An 18,853-nucleotide genomic window follows, 5' to 3' on the forward strand; every position below is an offset into this window, starting at 1 on the left:
GGGGGGGGGGGAAAAAGAGGAGTCACAGGGCCCAGATCAGACGCAGTGGTAATGTCTCTCCTGGCCGCACACTGCGCACCTTTGAGGCGGCGTCGTGTTCCCCGCCCCTCCTCCCATCTCTTTGTACAGAAAATGAAGCAAGCTGCTGCCGGCTAACAGCAGAACACTGCTGCGCTCAGCTGCCTGAAGCGAATCTACCAAGGGAAAAGGGCACATCTCCAAACCGGGTATGGAATATAAACAGGCACGAGCATGCCGGCCAACGCCACCAACAGAGAGGACCCCCGCGGCCGGCTTTCTGTCCCCCTCCCGTCGTCTGGTACCCGCAGCCCCCGCCCCTCGTGGTTCTGCCCCCTACCCCTCCTTTGCCTCCTGCTTTGGCCCTTTTCTTTGGGAGGGGGCGGGATGGGGGCAGCAGAGAGCCAACCTGCAGAGGCCAGCATCTCCCCACCCGAGCCGCAGATGAGAAAATGATCACACACCCCAGGACAGAATCACCTAATTCACAATCCTGGGGGGCCGTACAGCTTTCCTTACACACACATACCTCTCCCCAGTGCCCCCACCAAGTCAAAAAAAAATATATATATATATATATATACACACACACACACATATATGAATACATCATCGATACTGCTGTACGGGTGGGGGGGATGTTATTGAGGAGGGGATGCTGGAGGTCCCCAGAAAAGCAAACTTAGTAGGCTAATTTTACAAATTTACGTCTTCCCTGGACTGTCCGAGGGGCTTCAGAGAGAAGTGGCAACAGTCCGCACACTAACGCAACGTGGGATTAGCAACTCGATGTGCCCACTGCCGACGTGTGACATCACCGACGGACAAATCGGATTCTCTGAAGCTGGCAGGAAGGCCTCTAAGCAGAGAGGCTGCTCTAAGCTGGGCACTCTCTTCCCCTCCCTAAGGAGCAGCTGGACCTCCGAGGACCGCAAGAAGCACAGCTCCTGAGACACAGATGGGGCAGCTCTCTATGTGCGGGGGCCACAGGCTGGCTGCCCCCCGGGACTTGGAAATCGTAGGGGAGGACCCGGAAAAGCCCTCCACGCCACGCTGGCCTCTCATCTCAGTCGCAGAAAGGAGCTGCTCACAGGGTGCTCAGACACTTATTGGGAGCAGATTCAACAAGCAGGCACTAAGCCACGTGCTGGGGTTGGAAAGAGACAAGAAGCGGGACAGCCGACCTCCAGGGCTTCGGAGGAGAAATGGCCGAGCACAGAGATGAACGGTGACTGAAACGACACAGCCACGCGGGCAACGCAAGGAGAACGTCCCAGGACGCGACCCTCACTCAGGAGGCAGATCCCTCCAGCCTCATCCTCTCTCTCTTTCCTTCATTCAGTCGACCGGCAAGTGTTCAGTGAGCACCCACGATGTGCCAGGCACTGTTCTCACCTCCGTGGTGGGATGGACTTAACGGGATAGCCCAACGAAAAGCGCCGGTTCCCTCCCACCCTCTGCTGCTTTGCTTCTTTCTCATGGAGTTTTCTTTTTTGAATCGAGGAAACGGAAGAGGCCGACTAGGGCATCGTGGGCGCCCCTGCTCGGGGTTACACCGCAGTGAACCGCAGATCGCCCCTTGTGTGGCCCTCCCCTGCCCTCCCTCCCCCCAGGTCCCAGGCGCGCCGGCCCCCAACCCCCCACTCTTCCTCCCAGAAAAGAGCTGACGGCAGACCGTACTCACCGGGAAATGAGGTAGGCACACCTGGCCGTTGGCCTTCACGCTGCGATGCATTTCTCTCTGGAGCTGTTTCTTACTCCCCCCGAGGTAAGGAGGGATTCCATCTCTAAGGGAAAGGAAAGGGCAGAACCCACCGGCTCACGAGGAGGCCGACTCACGCGCACCCGCCTGAGACCCTGCCGACAGATGGGGCCGCGCACCTCCTGGAGCTGGGAGCGCCCCCAGTCCCCGGGCGCTGTGGCCGTCCCTGCAGGGAAAGTCAGTCCAAGGCCCAACCGCCACATGTCCTGCCCCTCAAGCCTCTCTGGAAACGGCTCCCGCTCGGATGCAGGAGTATCAACCTGGGAAGAGCTCGTGTCTCAGCTCTTGTCTTAGAACTGGGCCCACCTCAGAGTGAAGGTCCCCCTATTTTACAGGTGCCCCAAGCAGGAGACTAAGACCCCTTTGGTCCCTCCAATGGTCTGTTACCACGGCAACCAGGAACCAGACCCACAGAAGACTAAGCCAGGCGCTGGTGGAGGGTGTGTGTTACCCTCCAGCAGTCAACCTCCCAGGCGTTCCCGAACGTCTCCTTTTTATCAGCCACCGGCAGGCATCTCTGGGCTCCTTCCTTCCCTCAGCTCCAAACCCTACTGGCCCCCAACCAATGGATTCTCAGATCCGTGACCAATGTGGGCATAAAGAGGAAGCCCCTACTCCGCGGTATTCTGTGCAATTCATCCAAATATTTGAGTACCTACTATGTGCCAGACCTTGTTCTAGGCTCCGGGCAAGAGAGCAGCGAAGGATGGGGATAAAAATGCAGACGACTGCCCTGAGGAAGCTTGTGTTCTAACGGAGCGGAACAGGTAATAGGCAAAAATTAAAAAGCCAGATCTATGGTAAGTTCGAAGGTGGTAAAAGCAGTATGATGCTTTTCACTGCAGGAAATGGGGAGTGAGGACGGCTGGGGCACAGAGCTGCATTTTGAACAGGAGGCGGTGGTCACTGGAATCCTCTGCATGAAGGTGACTCTGAGCAAAGACCAGAGGGCAGAAGGGCCCCTTACGTTCTCCTTCATCACTGTGTTTTCAAAAAGCAAATGGAAGAACTTTAAAAACAGCTCTGCCGCCACCACCTCCACCTCCACTCCAGCTAGTTTGCACTAAAAACAGGACCCGGAGTTGCTATGATTTTTTTTTAAACTTTTGTTCTTGAAAAGCAGTCGGACGGTCAAGGTGTGATTATCTTCCCATTGCTGTTCCTTCCAGAAGCCAAGTATTTACAAAAGCCTCAGGTTCAAACATTTCCAAACTGAATCATCCTTCGAGGCTATAAATGTTGAAATTAGCTGTTTGGCTATTTCCCTTTCCCTGGTGTTTTGTTCATCAACGGGTGGCTGGCTCATCAGCAGTGGGTGACAATCAGCTGTGCCTAAAAATGCCAGGAGCGGCCTGGGCCAACTGGTCGACCTCCAGCTCCTCTGTATGGCCGCGGATTCCGGAAGGCTGCTGAGCCGGGCAGGAGAAAAGGGCTGCCGCCTCAGGGATGCAATACAGATACAGATGAACTGACCTATGAGCCAAACCTTGGAAAAGAAGCACTTTATTAAGTCCGGTCGTACCGAGGGTACAGGCGGGGAAGACAGATCAACATAGAGCAAGGACTTACTCGCCCGTGTGAGTCCTGTCCCAGGGAAAGGCTGAGGGGGGTCAGACAGCAAGCACTGTGGAAATGGTCAGCCCGTTGACCAGTGAGGTCAAGTCTCCTAGGCAGCCTCCTAACTCACTAAGGCCTGGGACGGAACTGGGCCCATGAAGGTCAAGTAGGAGAAAAGGTTCTAAGTCCAAAAACTTCCTGAACCACGTGGAGCTTCGTTACAACTTTTCACCCCAGAATCACTCACAAGACGTGGGCCGGTCGCAAGCAGGCCTGGCTTGACCAGCAACTAAGGGCCATGCCCGCCGACTCCAACCCAAGGCTGCTGGCCCCCCATGGACTGAGTGATGTATAATCCAACTGCACCCTCACAAAACCCCTAAATCACCACATTTTATGGATGACCAGAGATGCTCCAAAGCTCTCCTGGAATCAGCCGGTAGGTCAGGTCCAGGCTTCTAATCCAAGCCGCTGGTGGACTCCAGAACAGGCATCCTTAACTCAAAACACGTACAGTCCAGGCCCAGCTGGAGAAGCCAAGCTTCCCAATGGTCTGAATGCAGGGGACACCATTTCCTACGCCCCACGGGGTCACCTGGCATTCTGAAAGGGTGAATGGGGGTTTGGGGAACATCCTGGAAAGTCCTGCTGACCACTTAGTGCTCGCTGGCTATGGGGCATGCCGGCCCCCCATCTCCCACCTAAAATCCCTTGTGGGGTGTGGGTAACGGCAGGGGACCAACAGACTGGGTCTCACGATGGTCTGAGCAACAACTTCTGCGGCCCCAGGGCTGCAAGACAAGATCCACGTCCCAACCAGCAACTCTTCCGGGGCCATAATAAGAGGATGGCTCTGCTCCAGGCCTCTTCCAGGCAATCCTGGGGGTGGGAGTCAAGCACCCCGTGGATCCCACCGTGACACACACGGGGCTGCACGAGTCCCAGGAGGCCCCCACCCGTCCCTTCCAAGACTCTGACCTTGAGTGTCCCCCAGAAGCCTTTGCTCCTCCCACTTGCCTCCCGAGATGAAACGAGCGGTAAGGCTTTCACACCCCTCTCTCCTTCTCTGTATCAAGCAGGAGAAAGAAAAGTGAACTGGGGGAGGCAGAGGGAGCAGGTCCCCGGCCACGTGAAGGCAAGAGGAACAAATGCATTTTTAAACCACTCCTCCAACCAAGAACATGCCCACCACAGCCAGGGCAGGTGAAGGGTCCAGCTGTAGGCAAGGAAACGCGAGACCAGCACAGAAAAGGGAGACCCACTCGCAAAGGCTCAGCGGCTCAACAGGCACCTTCAAGGAAATGTGCCTTTAATCCCACCCCCACCCCGACCCCCCAGCCAAGCATCTTCTTCCAAAACAGCCCCTCATTCCAGAAAGGGGCCTCTCTTCTTTGTATCCAGGCTCTGAAAGCCTGTGATCAGCTTCCTGGCTTCTCAAGACCATGAGCTGACCCGTGCCTGCGTCTCGGTCCCCGGACGGCCTCCTTTAATCATAAACATTTTAGTTAACGCGCCCGCTGCCGGGCCCAGCTGTTTCTGGGGAGCGCTGGTTTCGAAGTGTGGACTCCACTTAGTTGCCATTTAAACCGAGCCAATTAGTTTAGCCTTTTGACTCGGCTGTGCCCGGCCTAACCTGAATGTCGCTTTCCAGTGGCTTTGAAATCGCGGGCTCACGTACACACGCGTCCACTCACATTTTCGTTTGGCCACCACTCCGAAGGTGGCCTCTGATCACAGCCAACATCAAAAGGCCGGTTTGTAAGATAAGGCACTATTTGAAGTTCACTCAGATGCTTTCCCCGGGGTCCAAAGTAAACCCATAAGTAAGATATAAGGAAATAAAAATAAATATTATAAAATAACCTGGGCCACTCTCTGTGTGAAAGGTGACAAGAAGGTCTCGGGCTGATTTTGTGACACCCTGAGCAGAAGCACCCTCCGATCGCGCGGATGCCGATTTCAGGAGCAGCCCTGCGCAGAGAGAGGTGTCAGGGAGCCACCTCCATGCTGTCCTCCTAGCTTTCACTTCCTAACAGAGGCCACACCTGGGCGCCAGGAACCTGCTCCTTCTGATGTTTCTAGCGTGCCCCCCGCTCCCGCCACTGCAATCCTCCTACAGCCCCCCCCCGCCCCCCCGCAGTCCTTCTGCCCAAGGGCTGGGGTTGAGGACTTGGCTGGGAGTCTAACTTTCCAAAAAAAAAAAAAAAACGAAAAAAGCCATTTCTTCTGAGAATGTAGGTTTCAGAGCAACGGGCTCGTGAGAGGGCCTGCTCAGAGGCCTTGTACGAAGACTCAACTCCCCAGCCATCTGAGACGGGGCTTTCTGCGTGGCGGGGAACCAGAAGTCGGGAGCAGGCCCTGGACTCGCCAAGGACAAGGCCACCCCACCCAGCTTCTCCCGGGTCTCGTGCAAAGGCCCTGGGACTTAACTGCTTCCCTGGCAAGTGAGACGACTGCTTGTGTCCGATGAACTCCACCTCCTGGAGTCTACTGAAGGCGTCCTGTGACCCCCGCCCAGCTGTGCCCCTTCCCCAGCCCCCAGCAGGGCAGCCAGCCCCACCCCCCGGCCTCTGTGCCCACGAGAAACAGCCAGGGCTCCTTTCATGCCTTACAGGGCGCTCCTATTCACTAGCGCCAGGAGGTTTCAAAGGGGCCTGCTGCCCTCTCGTCCCGCTAAGCTTCCCCCACTCGGTTCAGCTTCGCGTCCCCCTCGCACTCCATCGCTCGCTCGGGCTCTGCTCTGCACGGGCCCCAAACTGGCCGAGCCAAAGAGGGCTCTAATCCCGGCCCAGGACCCCGGGGGACCTGCCCGATGGGCCAGCCGGCCAGAAAGCACCTCGCCCGGCCCAGGCTTTCAGTGCCTGCCAAGCCTGCGGGCTCGCCTGCACACCGATGGAATGGCTCTTGTGCCGAGACCCCTTTCCCACGCTGATGGGAAACGTGGGCCCGGCGGCACCAACATGCCCACGTGGGGTCTGGCTGCGCCGGCTGCATCCAATAAGCTGCCCTAGAGGCTGGGAGGAGGACCAGAGGCCCCCCAGCGCTGATGTCAGAAGACGGGCTCCAGCACACGAGCCCCAGGTCCCCAGGGACCCTCCCCCGCCCCTTGGGGTCCTGGTTTACTCATCCCCAGCCCAAGGCAGCTGCGCCGAGGGAAGGGCTGGCCACGCCATGAGGTTCTGCCACCTGGGACCCAGGGGTACCTGCTGTGCCCCGGAGAAAAAGCTGCCGAACAAGGGATTTGCCCTCCGTCTCGATTACCAACACGGACCCTCCTGGCCCACACGCTGACCCTTGCCGCCCAGGACAGCTGACTTCTCTGATCCCAGAACGCGACTTCCCCGGGTGGTGAGGGCCTTAAGCCCACAAACGCTCTAGCTAAAGGTGGGAAGGGCGGGCAAGGGCTCTAAAGTCATCGCTCGATAGAACTGGGGGTTTTTCTTCTGGGCATAAAAGGGGGTTAAAAAAAGAGGGGAGAAAGCATTACTTACTCCTCCCTCCCCCTCCCCCTTAAAAAAGAAAGCTGTGTGGCCACTAATAAATAAAAATAAAAGAGACTCAAGGTAGCTCAAAGGTCTCATTATCAACTACGGGGCCTCACGTTCACGCGGGGCCGGTGGGAGCAGGCCAAGGGCAGGGCCTGTCTGGCTCGGATCTGAGTTCTGTCTGTGACAGGAGTAGTTATGGGAGCACTGGGCATTCCTCCCTCATCTGTAGAAGTCACAAGCATCGGCCAACCTTTCCGACTGGGTCCTGTGGGGCTCAACCGGGTATGGGGACTACACCCAAGTTATCTCATCCTGAACCGAGAATCGCACGTCTGTGACGGGGAGTCGGAGGCCAGCAGCCAAAAATAACCTCGCAGAAAACTCAACAGAAGCCTCCTAGTCTAAAGGAAACTACATTTGGCTAAGGAGAGTCGCTCGATGCCCTCGTTCAAGTCCAACTCACTCTTATTTTACACATAACGCTGACTACCACATCATCCAAACACTAGTTAGAAGCTAGAGGAATGCTGCTGCTGGAAACAAGCGCACACGAGCAAAAAAACGACAGCGGGCAGAAGGACAGAGAGAAGAAAGAAAAACCATCTTAAAAAGGGGGGTGAGGCACCAATATCTCTAGGGGCAGAAAGCCTTATACAATTTTGAATTCTGTGAGATGATATTACAATGTAGAATGAAAACAGACCTTGGGATTAATTATTTGAATCAAGAAACAAATTATGCCTTGCCTACTACTACTGAATAAACACAGAGCAAAAACACATTGCTTTAAGGAATACATCCACCAAAGGATAATATTTTTCAAGTACAGTAACTTAGAGTTCAGTCGATATGGAAAACTTACCTCTGTGGAAGCCCTCATTTCTTCACTTTGGATGAAAGGTGTGTTCCCTCCCTCCGTTTTCACTCATGCCAAAGTGCTATTCTTTTATTAAACTGCAACTTTTCACCTTAAACATCTCCCTCCTTTTACTAACAGGGGAATCTGAGGTAACACAATAAAAGCCACCAGGAAAATCAACAGTCGAGTCCCAAACCAACCCGTCAACTTTCCTTTCAACTGGTTCCATACCGCAGGCCAAGCAACAGATCACTGGCCAGTGGAAACCAGATCATTTCAAAAAACTAGAAGACGAGCCGGTCCCGTCTTGGGAAGCAAGAGCTACAGAAGGAACAGACTCGACACAAGCCTGCCACAGCCTACACTGGTCCACAGGGCCTGCCTTGCAAAACGGTTCCCTTCGCGGAAGATCCTCCTCCAAAACGTGTGTAGAAAAGCCTCCAAAGACCACTTTTAGAACGGTGGTTCTCAACTGGGTGCTGCGAGACGTGCCCTGGGGAGTCTCCCCCAAGCCCAGGCCCCACCTCCTCCGAGCCTCCTGAATCAGAATTGGCAGGAGACGGGGACGCCTGGTCCACCTCCCCACTCCACTCCCACCCACCTGAGACTCACAGAGGACCACTGTTCTCCATCCACAGAGGTCACCACTGCATGACCTCAAATGACCTCCAACTCAAAGCATGACCCTGCCCCATGGCCTGCTGACCACATCAGACCACCCTGATGGCTTGGATTGCATCCAGAAATGCCAGCCGTCCATCTGCAAAAGAGCTGAGGTCAGAAACTGCTTTGGAGAAAACCCCCAGTTAGGGGCAGAGCCCCGGCTGCAGAGGGAAGACGCCCGCCGACACCTGATGAGCTGAGTGACGGCCGCTTGAGCACATCCGTGAGCGAGCCTGGCACGCAGTGTCCTGGAGGGAACCCTGGCTTCCTGACCCCACCTTCACTGAGCCCCCAGACACCCCACCTCCCCACCTGCTGGCTCTGCAGAGGGACACCTGGATTCAAGACCCTCTTCTGCCCACCGGGAAGGCAGGCGAAATGATAACCGGAACAGGGTCTTTTAAACTCAGGGAATCTGTGGATATTCACCTTAACCTCCTACCTTAGTTTGGCTTTCTTCTGTGAAGGTACCATTCAACCCCCTTCCAAGGCTCTAAGCTTCACCCCACCCAGGCGACCACGGGAGCCTCCTGAGCCAGACCAGGCCCATCCCTGGGGCCTACTCCCCTCCCATCCAACAAACGTCCACGCGGACACAGGTGGGATTGGCAAAGCCGGGTGAGGATCCTGCCCCATGGCCTGGCGGGTCACACCGCCAGCCGCATACGTGGTGGGGAAACCAGAATATACTTACACGCTACTGTCTGTCATGGACATGGAATCGTCGGTCAGCGCATCGCTGGATATCTCGCTGTCGTTGGCGCTGGTGGCTGGCGCGAAGACGCAGCCGGAACCCACGTGGTATGGATTCACTGGATCGCTCCTCCTGAAGGGCCACAGCACTGCATCACCGACTCTCACCCAAAACCCAGGGAACCGGGGGACCCCAGAACAATCCCACAACGTGCTCCAGGCCAGCCTGCTGCCCAGGGCTGGGTGCTCCTCTGGGCAGAAAGCAGGGGCCACAAAGGGGCCTGCTGAGCCGTAGCTCTGCCAGGGGACAGGGGACGCCAGGGGCTCTTACAGAGTTCTTGAGAGACACCTGGAGGGAGGACCCTGCTCTTAGAGGGGAGGCTAGGGAATGACCGACGGGATGGAGTGTCCTCTCTCCCTGCGCCCACCCCCAGGCCTGTACGGGGAAGGAGACAAGAGGACAGCGAAACTTCCACACTCCCCTCCCGGGCTCTGTTAGCGGAGATCTGCGAGGCAAACAACTAGCGGCTGGGCCTGGTGAGCGGACAGACGGACAGACAGGCAAGTTCAGGACGCGGTCTGGGGCTTCCGTCCTGCCCCGAGCTGGGCCTCGGCCCACAGCCAGGCTGCCCCCCACCAGGGCCACCGAGGGCCTCCGGACGCAGAGGAGCAGCACAGCGGTTTCCAAGGAAGGTCCAGGCCCTGCTCCGGTGCCTCTGCCCCCGTTCTGCCCCCCCGACCTCCTCCCAGAAACGCCAGTGTGCCGGCCTAGCTGGGCTGCGTTCCTCTTGTGTCACCTGCTGTGTCACCGCGAGGGCCTCAGTGCAGGAGGGAAGGGAGAGGCAGAACCCGCCGTGGTCGGTGGGCTGCAGGAAGGGCCCTCGTCTGTCTGCAGAGACTCAGGCCCCCTCTGCCGGGGCCACCGAGTCCAAGTAAGGGAACTTACTCCATCAGGCCGCAGCCGCCAGTCTGTAAAGATGGCCTTGGGGTTGGCGGATGAAAGGGGCCCCTGAAAGGTGCCAGCACCTCCTGCCCGCGCTCACCGAGCCCCAACCCTTTCGTGAGGTACACAGCCCCGGTCTCTGGTGCCCTGACACACGCCACCTCCTCCGGCCCTCACTGCCCCTGGGCGAGGAGCGCGTGTGCCCATTTGACAGATGTGCCCCGGGTGGCCCCGCAAGCACAGCAGCCCTGGATGTCAGAGCTGGAAGCAGCGGGTGTGGGATGGATTCGTGCGGCTCCCATTCAGCCTCTCTCTCTGCCCCTGTTCAGAGACCAGCCTCGACGTTTCAAAAAGCTCTTGCATAAGAGGCAGGATGAGTGACCTGGAAGAGGAAGTCCTGGCCCTGCAGTGTCGGAGGGGGCGGGCCGGGAGGCCGGGTGGCTCCCCGGGACGGGTGGGAGCAGATGTGAGGACCAGGGATGGGAGAGGAGGTGGACAGTCCTCCCCAGCCAGGGGCAGGAGGGCGTCAAGCTGGCTGGGTGAGGGGGGGCCGGAGGCTTCCCCAGCAGCATGAGGGGTCTGGGGGGCCACCAGGCTGCACCGAAGTGGCCGTGGGGCAGGCAGGCAGCTGCTGCACAGTTTGGCGGGAGGGAGGGCAGCGGGGCTGGAAAAGGTGGGAGAACAGATCGGTTGCTGTCCTCAGGGGGCCTGCCCTCTAGCTGCAGTGACAAAACAAACAAGAGTGACACTAATTATCCAGCCCAACCCCACCGCCCCGAGATGTTAACGAAGCCCGAGGGCCACCAGGACTTAGGGCTCGCTGTGGGCAGGGCCTGGTTTGCTCCCTGCTGCACCCTCCCCCGGCCCACGGCAGGGGCTCGAGGACTGTCTGCTGCCCGATCGTCTTCATGACCCCCCAGGGAGGTAACGGGCCCCAAGCGGGGGCCGAAAGTCTTGTCGGAGGCCACCTGCTGGAGGCCCGGCCGCGTGGAACCCACCTCCGGTCACCTGGAGGAGGTGACGGCAGCAGGGACCCCGAGTCTGTTGGTCTGAGCTAGGCCAGAACGTCAAGCCAGATTCCAGGAATGTGGCGTGGTGGAGAAGTGACCAGAAAGTGCAAACGAGGAACATGGCGCTTGAACCCATTGACTACCACGGCCCAGCGACCCTGACCGGTCACCTGGACACTCTGGCCATTGAATACAAGGACCCAGTGACCCTGACCTGTCACCTGGACACTCTGGCCATTGAATACAAGGACCCAGCAACCCTGACCTGTCACCTGGACACTCTGGCCATTGAATACAAGGACCCAGCGACCTTGACCTTGTCACCTGGACACTCTGGCCATTGAATACCATGGCCCAGCGACCCTGACCTGTCACCTGGACACTCTGGCCATTGAATACCACGGCCCAGCGACCCTGACCTGTCACCTGGACACTCTGGCCATTGAATACCACGGGCCAGCGACCTTGACCTGTCACCTGGACACTCTGGCCATTGAATACCACGGGCCAGCGACCTTGACCTTGTCACCTGGATACTCTGCCCCACCCCACTCTGCCCCCAGGATTTTCTACAATGATGCAATGAGGCTGGTGAGATCTTCCATGACGTAGGACCGGTCCCCACGTCCTCAGTGTGGGATCTCCAGACACCAGGGCAAGAGAGAGAGGAGGGGGGTGAGAACCAAGGAGAGGCAGTTGGTCTTTCTGGAGAAGAGACGGGATGAGGGATGATTTAGTGAGAACAGTCTCCTCGCCGACAAGGAGGAGGCTGGCTCTGGTGGTACTGCCACTGAAGGTGGCACAAGAGGAAACGGCGTACAAGCCAGAAAGAAGAAATCACTTCTCCACGGCCAGGGCAGCACCAAGGAGCAGGTGAGGGCAGGTCATGGGGTCGCCCAAGGCTTTAAAATGGCCCAAAGCCCCCAGCTGCCTCAACGGGCCGCTGCCTCAAAGCAGGATGGAGAAGCTGATGGACTTCAGGAATCAAGTAACGCAGAAATCAAGAGGCCGAGGGCTGGTGCCGGCCTGGCTCCCGGCCAGCTGGGCGACCCCAGGTGTCACAGCCTCTGTGGACACAGGGCTCCACTAAAACAGCGTGCAGTTCAAACACGGCCACCTGCACGGGGTCCGTATGTTCTCCGAAAGGCCCAACGAGGGCACTGTTTACGGGGTTGGCATAGGAACGCTCCAAAACACCACCCGCCAACAAAAACAGGACTTCTTGGGTGACACTGATCATGACAATTACATGTCGTCAGTGCGCTTCCATGGTGAAGGCCTGTCCCGTGTACCCGACTACAAGCTCCACGAGGGCAGGGACAGGTCTGCCTTCCCCGTCTGGGTCGCCCCAGCTGCAGGCAGCGTGTGGGGCTCGCGGCAGAAGCTCGAAGCTTTCTCCGCTCTCCTTTACGGACTAGGGCCAAGCGGGCTGCCGAGGGGTGTTTTCGCCTAAGAGGAGTAGCATGGAGATCAAAAGAGCCAAAATGGCCCTAAACCGCCTTCACACCCTCTTTCCATCCCTTCAGTGTTGCTATCTTTGTGGTATTAACACATTAACAGTGCCCCAAGTATGAGGGTTGTAACTCAGCCTCTGCAGGGAGAAAATGACTCAACAGACAGTGTTGCTTCTTTGTGGTATTAACACATTAACAGTGCCCCAAGTATGAGGGTTGTAACTCAGCCTCTGCAGGGAGAAAATGACTCAACAGAAACCCCTCCCTCCCCAACAGAAAAAGGCACCCCGCTCAGATCCCGAGTGTGGACAGAGTTCTGTGCTCCCGGTCAGACATGCGGGTCCCAAAATAAACTCGTCTCCCTCCCTTCCAAAATAGAGGGCTACTGTGTGACCGGTAATTAAAAATGGAATATACTGCTCTTAGCTCAGTTGCCTGCAATAAAGTATTGGGATTTTCCTAACATCATAACAAGACAAGGCAGAGGAAGGTGGCAGGCCTGTGGGGACAGACAGAGACTCAATTTTTTAAGAACTCAGAACTCTGTCAAAATCATCACGTAATTTCAAGAAACTGAATTAGAGCTGCTTTCTTGTGATCGCTTTAAAAAAAAAAAAAAGAAGGGAAGAAACTCAACCACACTACAGTAATTGTACCCAGATGCTTTGAGTGTTTCTTCAGAACTGTTGTGCTCCCAGTTGCTGCAAGGGTTTTAAATTCCTCTGGAGAGTAAAGGCCTATGTACAGATTTTGCACTGGGCATCCATCCACAGACCTGGTTTGCAATTTCACTATGCAAAGGGCTTTCAGCTGTCAGGTAGCAGAGGCTCCTGGGACCTTAAGGGAAGGGAAATGTGGGCTCCTCCTCTGCCCCCCACCACCATTCTTATCTCTTATCTCAGTGAGATGCTGCAGGCCCCCACCTGCCCCCCAGACACCAGGGCAAAGTCCATACAGAGAGCACAATAGACGTGACCTTTGGGACCCCTTTCTGGGTCCCCTCTCACAACAATGCAACTTCAAAAGTATTGGCTTCTAAGGCTGTGTGCTCTTCTTTTCAAAAGCCCTCTGACAGGGGCTTCCCTGGTGGCGCAGCGGTTGAGAGTCCGCCTGCCGACGCAGGGGACGCGGGTTCGTGCCCCGGTCCGGGAAGATCCCACGTGCCGCGGAGCGGCTGGGCCTGTGAGCCACGGCCGCTGAGCCTGCGCGTCCGGAGCCTGTGCTCCGCAACGGGAGAGGCCACAGCAGTGAGAGGCCCGCGTACCGCAAAAACAAACAAACAAACAAAAAGCCCTCTGCCTGGAGCAAGAGAGGCCAGGCACGCAGACGGCAACAGGCAACACCCTTTTGAGAGCAGGCAAACTTCAGCAAGCGACAAGCGTGTCCTAGCAAAGCGCCCTCCTCAGAGCCTGCATCTGCTCGCTGCGGCCCGCTGCTTCCAGCACAGCTTTCCTCTCACGTCATTTTCTTTGATGATGGAGGCCAAGCTCGATTCCAGTGGCTTCGCATAAACTGGCCCCATCAGCGAGCGCTCTGGGGGGACAGGAAGTACTGGGAGCCGGCAGAGGGCCACCTGCTGGGGCCCCCTGACTTTACGTGACGCCAGAGCAGAGGATCCAGTGAGAGACAGGTGAGACCGCCCAGGGCAGGACAAGGAGAGCATCCCGACCCCGGCTCCGAACTCCACAGCCCCTCTGCACACGCCTCCATGCTCCAGGTGTTGTGTGTGTCTGTGTGTAGTCTGTGTATGTGTGTGTAGTCTCTTTGTGTGTGTAGTTTGTATGTACGTGTGTGTATAGTCTGTGTGTGTCTATGACTGTGTGTGTGTGTGTAGTCTGTGTGTGCAGTCTGTGTCTGTGTAGAGTCTCTCTGTATGTGTAGCCTGTGTCTGTGTGTGTACGTGTGTGTAATCTGTGTGTATGTGTGTGCAGTCTGTGTGTGTGAGGTCTGTGTCTGTAGTCTGTGTGTGTGTAGTTTGTATGTACGTGTGTAGTCTCTGTGTGTCTATGCCTGTGTATGTGCCTGTGTGTGTCTTATGTAGTCTGTGTGTGTCTGTGTGTATGTGTGTGAGTCTGTGTGTGCAGTCTGTGTCTGTGTCTAGTCTCTCTGTGTGTGTAGCCTGTGTCTGTGTGTCTGTGTGTGTAATCTGTGTGTAGTCTGTATGTGTGTGTAGTCTGTGTGTGAGGTTTGTGTCTATAGTCTGTGTGTGTGTAGTTTGTATGTACATGTGTAGTCTGTGTGTGTGTGTACGCCTGTGTGTGTGCCTGTGTGTGTCTTGTGTAGCCTGTGTATGTGTGTGTGCCTGTGTGTGTCTGTGTAGTCTGTGTCTGTGTGTAATCTGTGTGTCTGTGTCTGTAGTCTCTGTGTCTGTGTGTAGCCTGTGTGTAGTCTGGGTGTGTAGTCTGGGTGTAGTCTGTGTGTATAGTCTGCATGTAGTCTGTGTGTGTGTCTGGGTGTAGTCTGTGTGTGTAGTCTGTGTCTGTAGTCCCTGTGTGTGTGTAGTCTGTGTGTGTCTGTAGTCTCTGTGTGTGTGTGTGTGTGCGTGTGTGTGTGTGTGTGTGTCTGTGTGTAGTCTATGTGTCTCGCCCTGGCTCTGGGTTATTTACAGGAACCATCAAAAGCCCAGGCCTCCTGCTGGACCACTCCCCAACCTGAGCCCCTCCCTCTGAGGACCATGCCTGCTCTTAGGCTCTGACTCCTTACATGAAACCTGACACCACGTCAGTAAGGACACAAGTCATTATAAAGAGGCTGCCCTAAGCCCTCAAGGAAATCAAAGGGCTTAAAGACCAGCCATGCCCTTGGCATCCAGCTGCCCAGACTGCTGCTCAACAGCTGGTGAAAGGGACCGACCCCTCGGCAGGACTCAGGGCTCCTGGTTCATTCACTGCACCTGGCCTGACAAGTGGCGGGGAGGCAGACTTGACTCGGGGACGATCCCACATCCCAGAACCAGCTGCGAACGCAGGCTCAAGTTCAGCAAGCAGAGAAAGCTGAGGTGTGGGGAGGGGACATGCTGAAACTTCACAGTGAACATGTGCTAGAACCCAAGGCTCACTCTCTGAAAGTGGGACCCGAACCTGGTTGGCCCTTCTCACACAGCCGGTGATGAGTACTGTTCAGTCAAGCCAATTATAAAGCTCTACGTCTGTTCAGACATTTCCCTTCGCAACGGGCTTTCCTGTTTATTATTTTGGTCCTGATATTATAGCAACCTGTGATATAAACTGAAGGGAGGGTTGTCCACTCACTTTACAGAGGGCACACGGGCTTCAGAAAGCCTTCAGCCCAGGTGGTAAGAGGCGGTCCGGGCTGCAACTCAGGCCTCTGAATAACTCGGGGCAGCTCCTAATAACACACCTCAGGCACCCTTGAATACCTCGCACGTTAAAAAAAAATATCGGGGTGTGTCTTAATTTCTCTCTGATGATGCCCAGGTAAGACATGTGCAGTCCAGGTAAGATATGTCATCTCATCCCAACAGTGGGAGAAAACACACACACGAATCTAGTATGGAAACCCCAGAGGCCAACGAAAGGTGTCATTTGTATATGAACACCCACGGGAATGAACACCCACGGTTCCCAACCAAAACGCAAGCGATGACACACAAAGCACCTCAGGCCCTGGATCCAGGGTCTCCGATGCTCCCAAGAGCCCTCCCCATAAAGCTGAACGCTATTAACAGCCCAGCTGGGGGCTGTGGAAGCGGGAGGAGCTCTCCAAGGCTGGGTCCTACCGCCCACCCACGAAGGGGAGGGGTCACAGCAGGGTCCCACCTGGGGAGCCTGTCTCACTCCAAAACCACACAGGGTGCTGTTTACAAAGGTGGTGGTGCTCTGGGCCCTGACACTGGGGGACACAGAAACCCCACTGTCTGAAGGCTCCCGGAGAAGCTGCCTGACCACAGGCCTTAAGTAGCCTTGGCGACCGCTGCCAACCTGGAGGGCACGGAGGCCAGCGGGGTTTACCCAAACTTCCACCTAACAGAACAGGGCAGGGGTGGCAGGTGGCCCGTGACTGCCAGCCACAGAAGCCAGAGCCAGTATCTTCCTCCAAAACAGCCTGAAGCCATAAGCTTAAAGATGCTGAAACAACTCCGTTCACGTGATCCTTGCTTGGCTCCCTCGCAAAAGCCAATCCGTTCCCACTTAAGGTGTAGACCAGATGTCTGCGCGCAGACGACCGGCTCCCGAGGCTGCAGGCGCGCCCCCTGGTGGACCCAACACAATCCTTCCCTCCCTGCAGGGCCACCCCGAGATCTCCAGGCTCAGACCCCGCTCCTCTGCCCCTCCTCCTGCCTCGGACCCTACAGAGGGAGGGTAACCTCCAGAGAGACAGCCGCCAGATCGCATCTGCCTTTCCGAACCCACGGAGCCGGACACAATGGACAGTGAGATAAGCTGCTCCCGGCCAGCCCCTCCCCTGCATGCTGTCCGCAGCAACCTGGGACTGAGAGGCTCATTCTCTTTTTGGATATTTGGAAGGGGAGAGCGAGAAACAGACAGAAAAACTCATTCTAACAGGAGGTCTGAAGTTGCCTCCAAAGGTCAAGAATCTTGAGACTTGGCCATTCTATAAAGCACCATTTGTCTTTGAAGCCTCGAAAGAGAAGGTAGTCTTCCCTCCTCCAGTCTTCTCCGGCCAAGACCTCTTCCCCATCGCCACCAAGCAACGCAACAATCAACTGGGGTCTGATCCTCGGGCCGCAAGCATTGAAAACCCAGAATAATGGATCAGCAGACTCCACAGCTAAGGGTCCTGCATTCGGGAAAGTCACCGGGCCTCCCCTCCTTAGGAGGGTTTCTTGCAGGGTTAATATCTCATTCCACAAAGAGAACCGCAAGGCCAGCTGTTAAGCCAATTGCTGGCTCTTATCTGAACTTAAAGCTCAATGGGTCCGACTTATCCCCATGGTCGGTGGGCACGCGGGTTATTTCCTGGGGCTCCGCCACAAGCCAGGTGCCTCCCTGGCCACGTCCATCCTACTCCCTGTGTCTTAGCTGTGAACAACCCCTTCCCAAACCGGTGCCTGGTAGCTGGTGAGTCATCGGCATCAAAAGCTGCTGTCCTCTCTCCACCACCCCACCCCAAGGCGGGCCCAGGATAGTAAGTAACCCGCATTAACGCACACTGCCTGCCCCTGTGTGAAGCCAGCACTGGAAGACTACAGGTATTTAGCTGTGTGTGCATCGCTTTCCCGCCCCTTTCAACAGCAAAACGCAAAGATCGAAGGGTTCGTGGCCAGCGGTCCGAGCTCAAGACAGGCTTTTGTCAGCCTCAGCAGCACATGCATCCGTCCATCCACCCAACTTAACTCAAAACATCTGCAAAGGCCATCTCACCCTCCAGGCTCCCCCCAGCCCCTCACCCTCCACCAAAGGCTCACCTGTATCCATTCTCGACAGTTTCTGTGGACCTCACACCGACTGTAGCCCTCAGGGTTTTGCTGGACAAGCCGACCACGCTGGGGGCCAGTTTGCACTTGAAGTCGGCGCAAGTCCACTCTTCCTCCTCATTCAGCGTGGGGAGGTAGCCACACACGAGCTTCAGGTTCCCCAGGCCCCCACCGCCCACGCAGGCTGGGTTTTCACCCCCACTCCTCACGTATTCGAGGTATATATCAGAAGTCAGAAACATCTGGTAGGCATTGTCCTCCATCACCGCCTGGATCTCAGTCTGCGCCTGGTCAAACATGACAGAATCGATCTGCTGCTTCTTGATGCCATCTCTGATGTAGGTCTTGGTGGCAGGTTTCAGCTGCTTGGAGACAATGCTGTTGTTCTCGACGTACCTCTTGTAGATCGCTTTGGCTACTCGTAACGTTTTGGCATCCTTCAGGTTCATCTGCCTGAATCCATTGCAGGCAAACCAGAAGTCTAAGGTATCCACGCATTTCTCCCTCTCCAGGAAAGTCCGGAAGAGATAAGCACCGTCTTGGTCACCCAGCAAGGAGTGCAGGGACTTGGTCCACCTGGTCAGAGGGGAGTCCGGAGACGCCCGCCCCTCCGGCTCCCCCAACCCGTCCTCATTCCGCCTGGCGCTGGAGGAGACAGGCGGCGGTGTGGCGGCCGGGCCCTTGCCCACCCCGGGCTGGCACGGTGGGGTCTCCCCTTCTTCACCCGGCACTGGGGGCCGCGGGGCGTCCTCGCGGAAGCTGCTGCTGGGGTCGGGGAGGCGAGGCACCAACACAGCGCTGCTCATGGCGAGTGAGTTCTTCTCGCTGAGTTGAGGAATGTTCTTTTCTCCTTCCAGTTCCTCTCAGCAATCAGCGTGGTCTCTCTTTCTCTCTCAAGTCAGCAGGGACTCATCTGAGCCTCCTTTCTGGGAAGAAAAGGAAGGGGGGGAGGTAGAGGGAGAGAAAAGGGTATTGATATAATCAAAACCAGATCTACCCAACATCAAA

General features: G+C 56.5%; 1 protein-coding gene across 1 annotated transcript in view; it reads right to left on the reverse strand.

Annotated features, from left to right (window-relative positions):
- The window catches only part of AXIN2 (axin 2), a 26,444-nt gene extending 7,793 nt beyond the window's left edge, over positions 1-18,651 (reverse strand). Inside the window, exons 1-3 of the mRNA XM_007455272.1 lie at positions 17,835-18,651; positions 9,042-9,180; positions 1,703-1,805 (exon numbers count right to left, since the gene is read on the reverse strand). Of these exons, the coding sequence (XP_007455334.1) occupies positions 1,703-1,805; positions 9,042-9,180; positions 17,835-18,651 (1,059 nt within the window). The remainder of the gene's footprint in view (positions 1-1,702; positions 1,806-9,041; positions 9,181-17,834) is intronic.
- Between the last annotated feature and the right edge of the window lie 202 nt (positions 18,652-18,853).

Source organism: Lipotes vexillifer, unplaced genomic scaffold (genome assembly GCF_000442215.2).
Source record: "Lipotes vexillifer unplaced genomic scaffold, Lipotes_vexillifer_v1.1 scaffold664, whole genome shotgun sequence".
Taxonomy (NCBI): domain Eukaryota; kingdom Metazoa; phylum Chordata; class Mammalia; order Artiodactyla; family Lipotidae; genus Lipotes; species Lipotes vexillifer.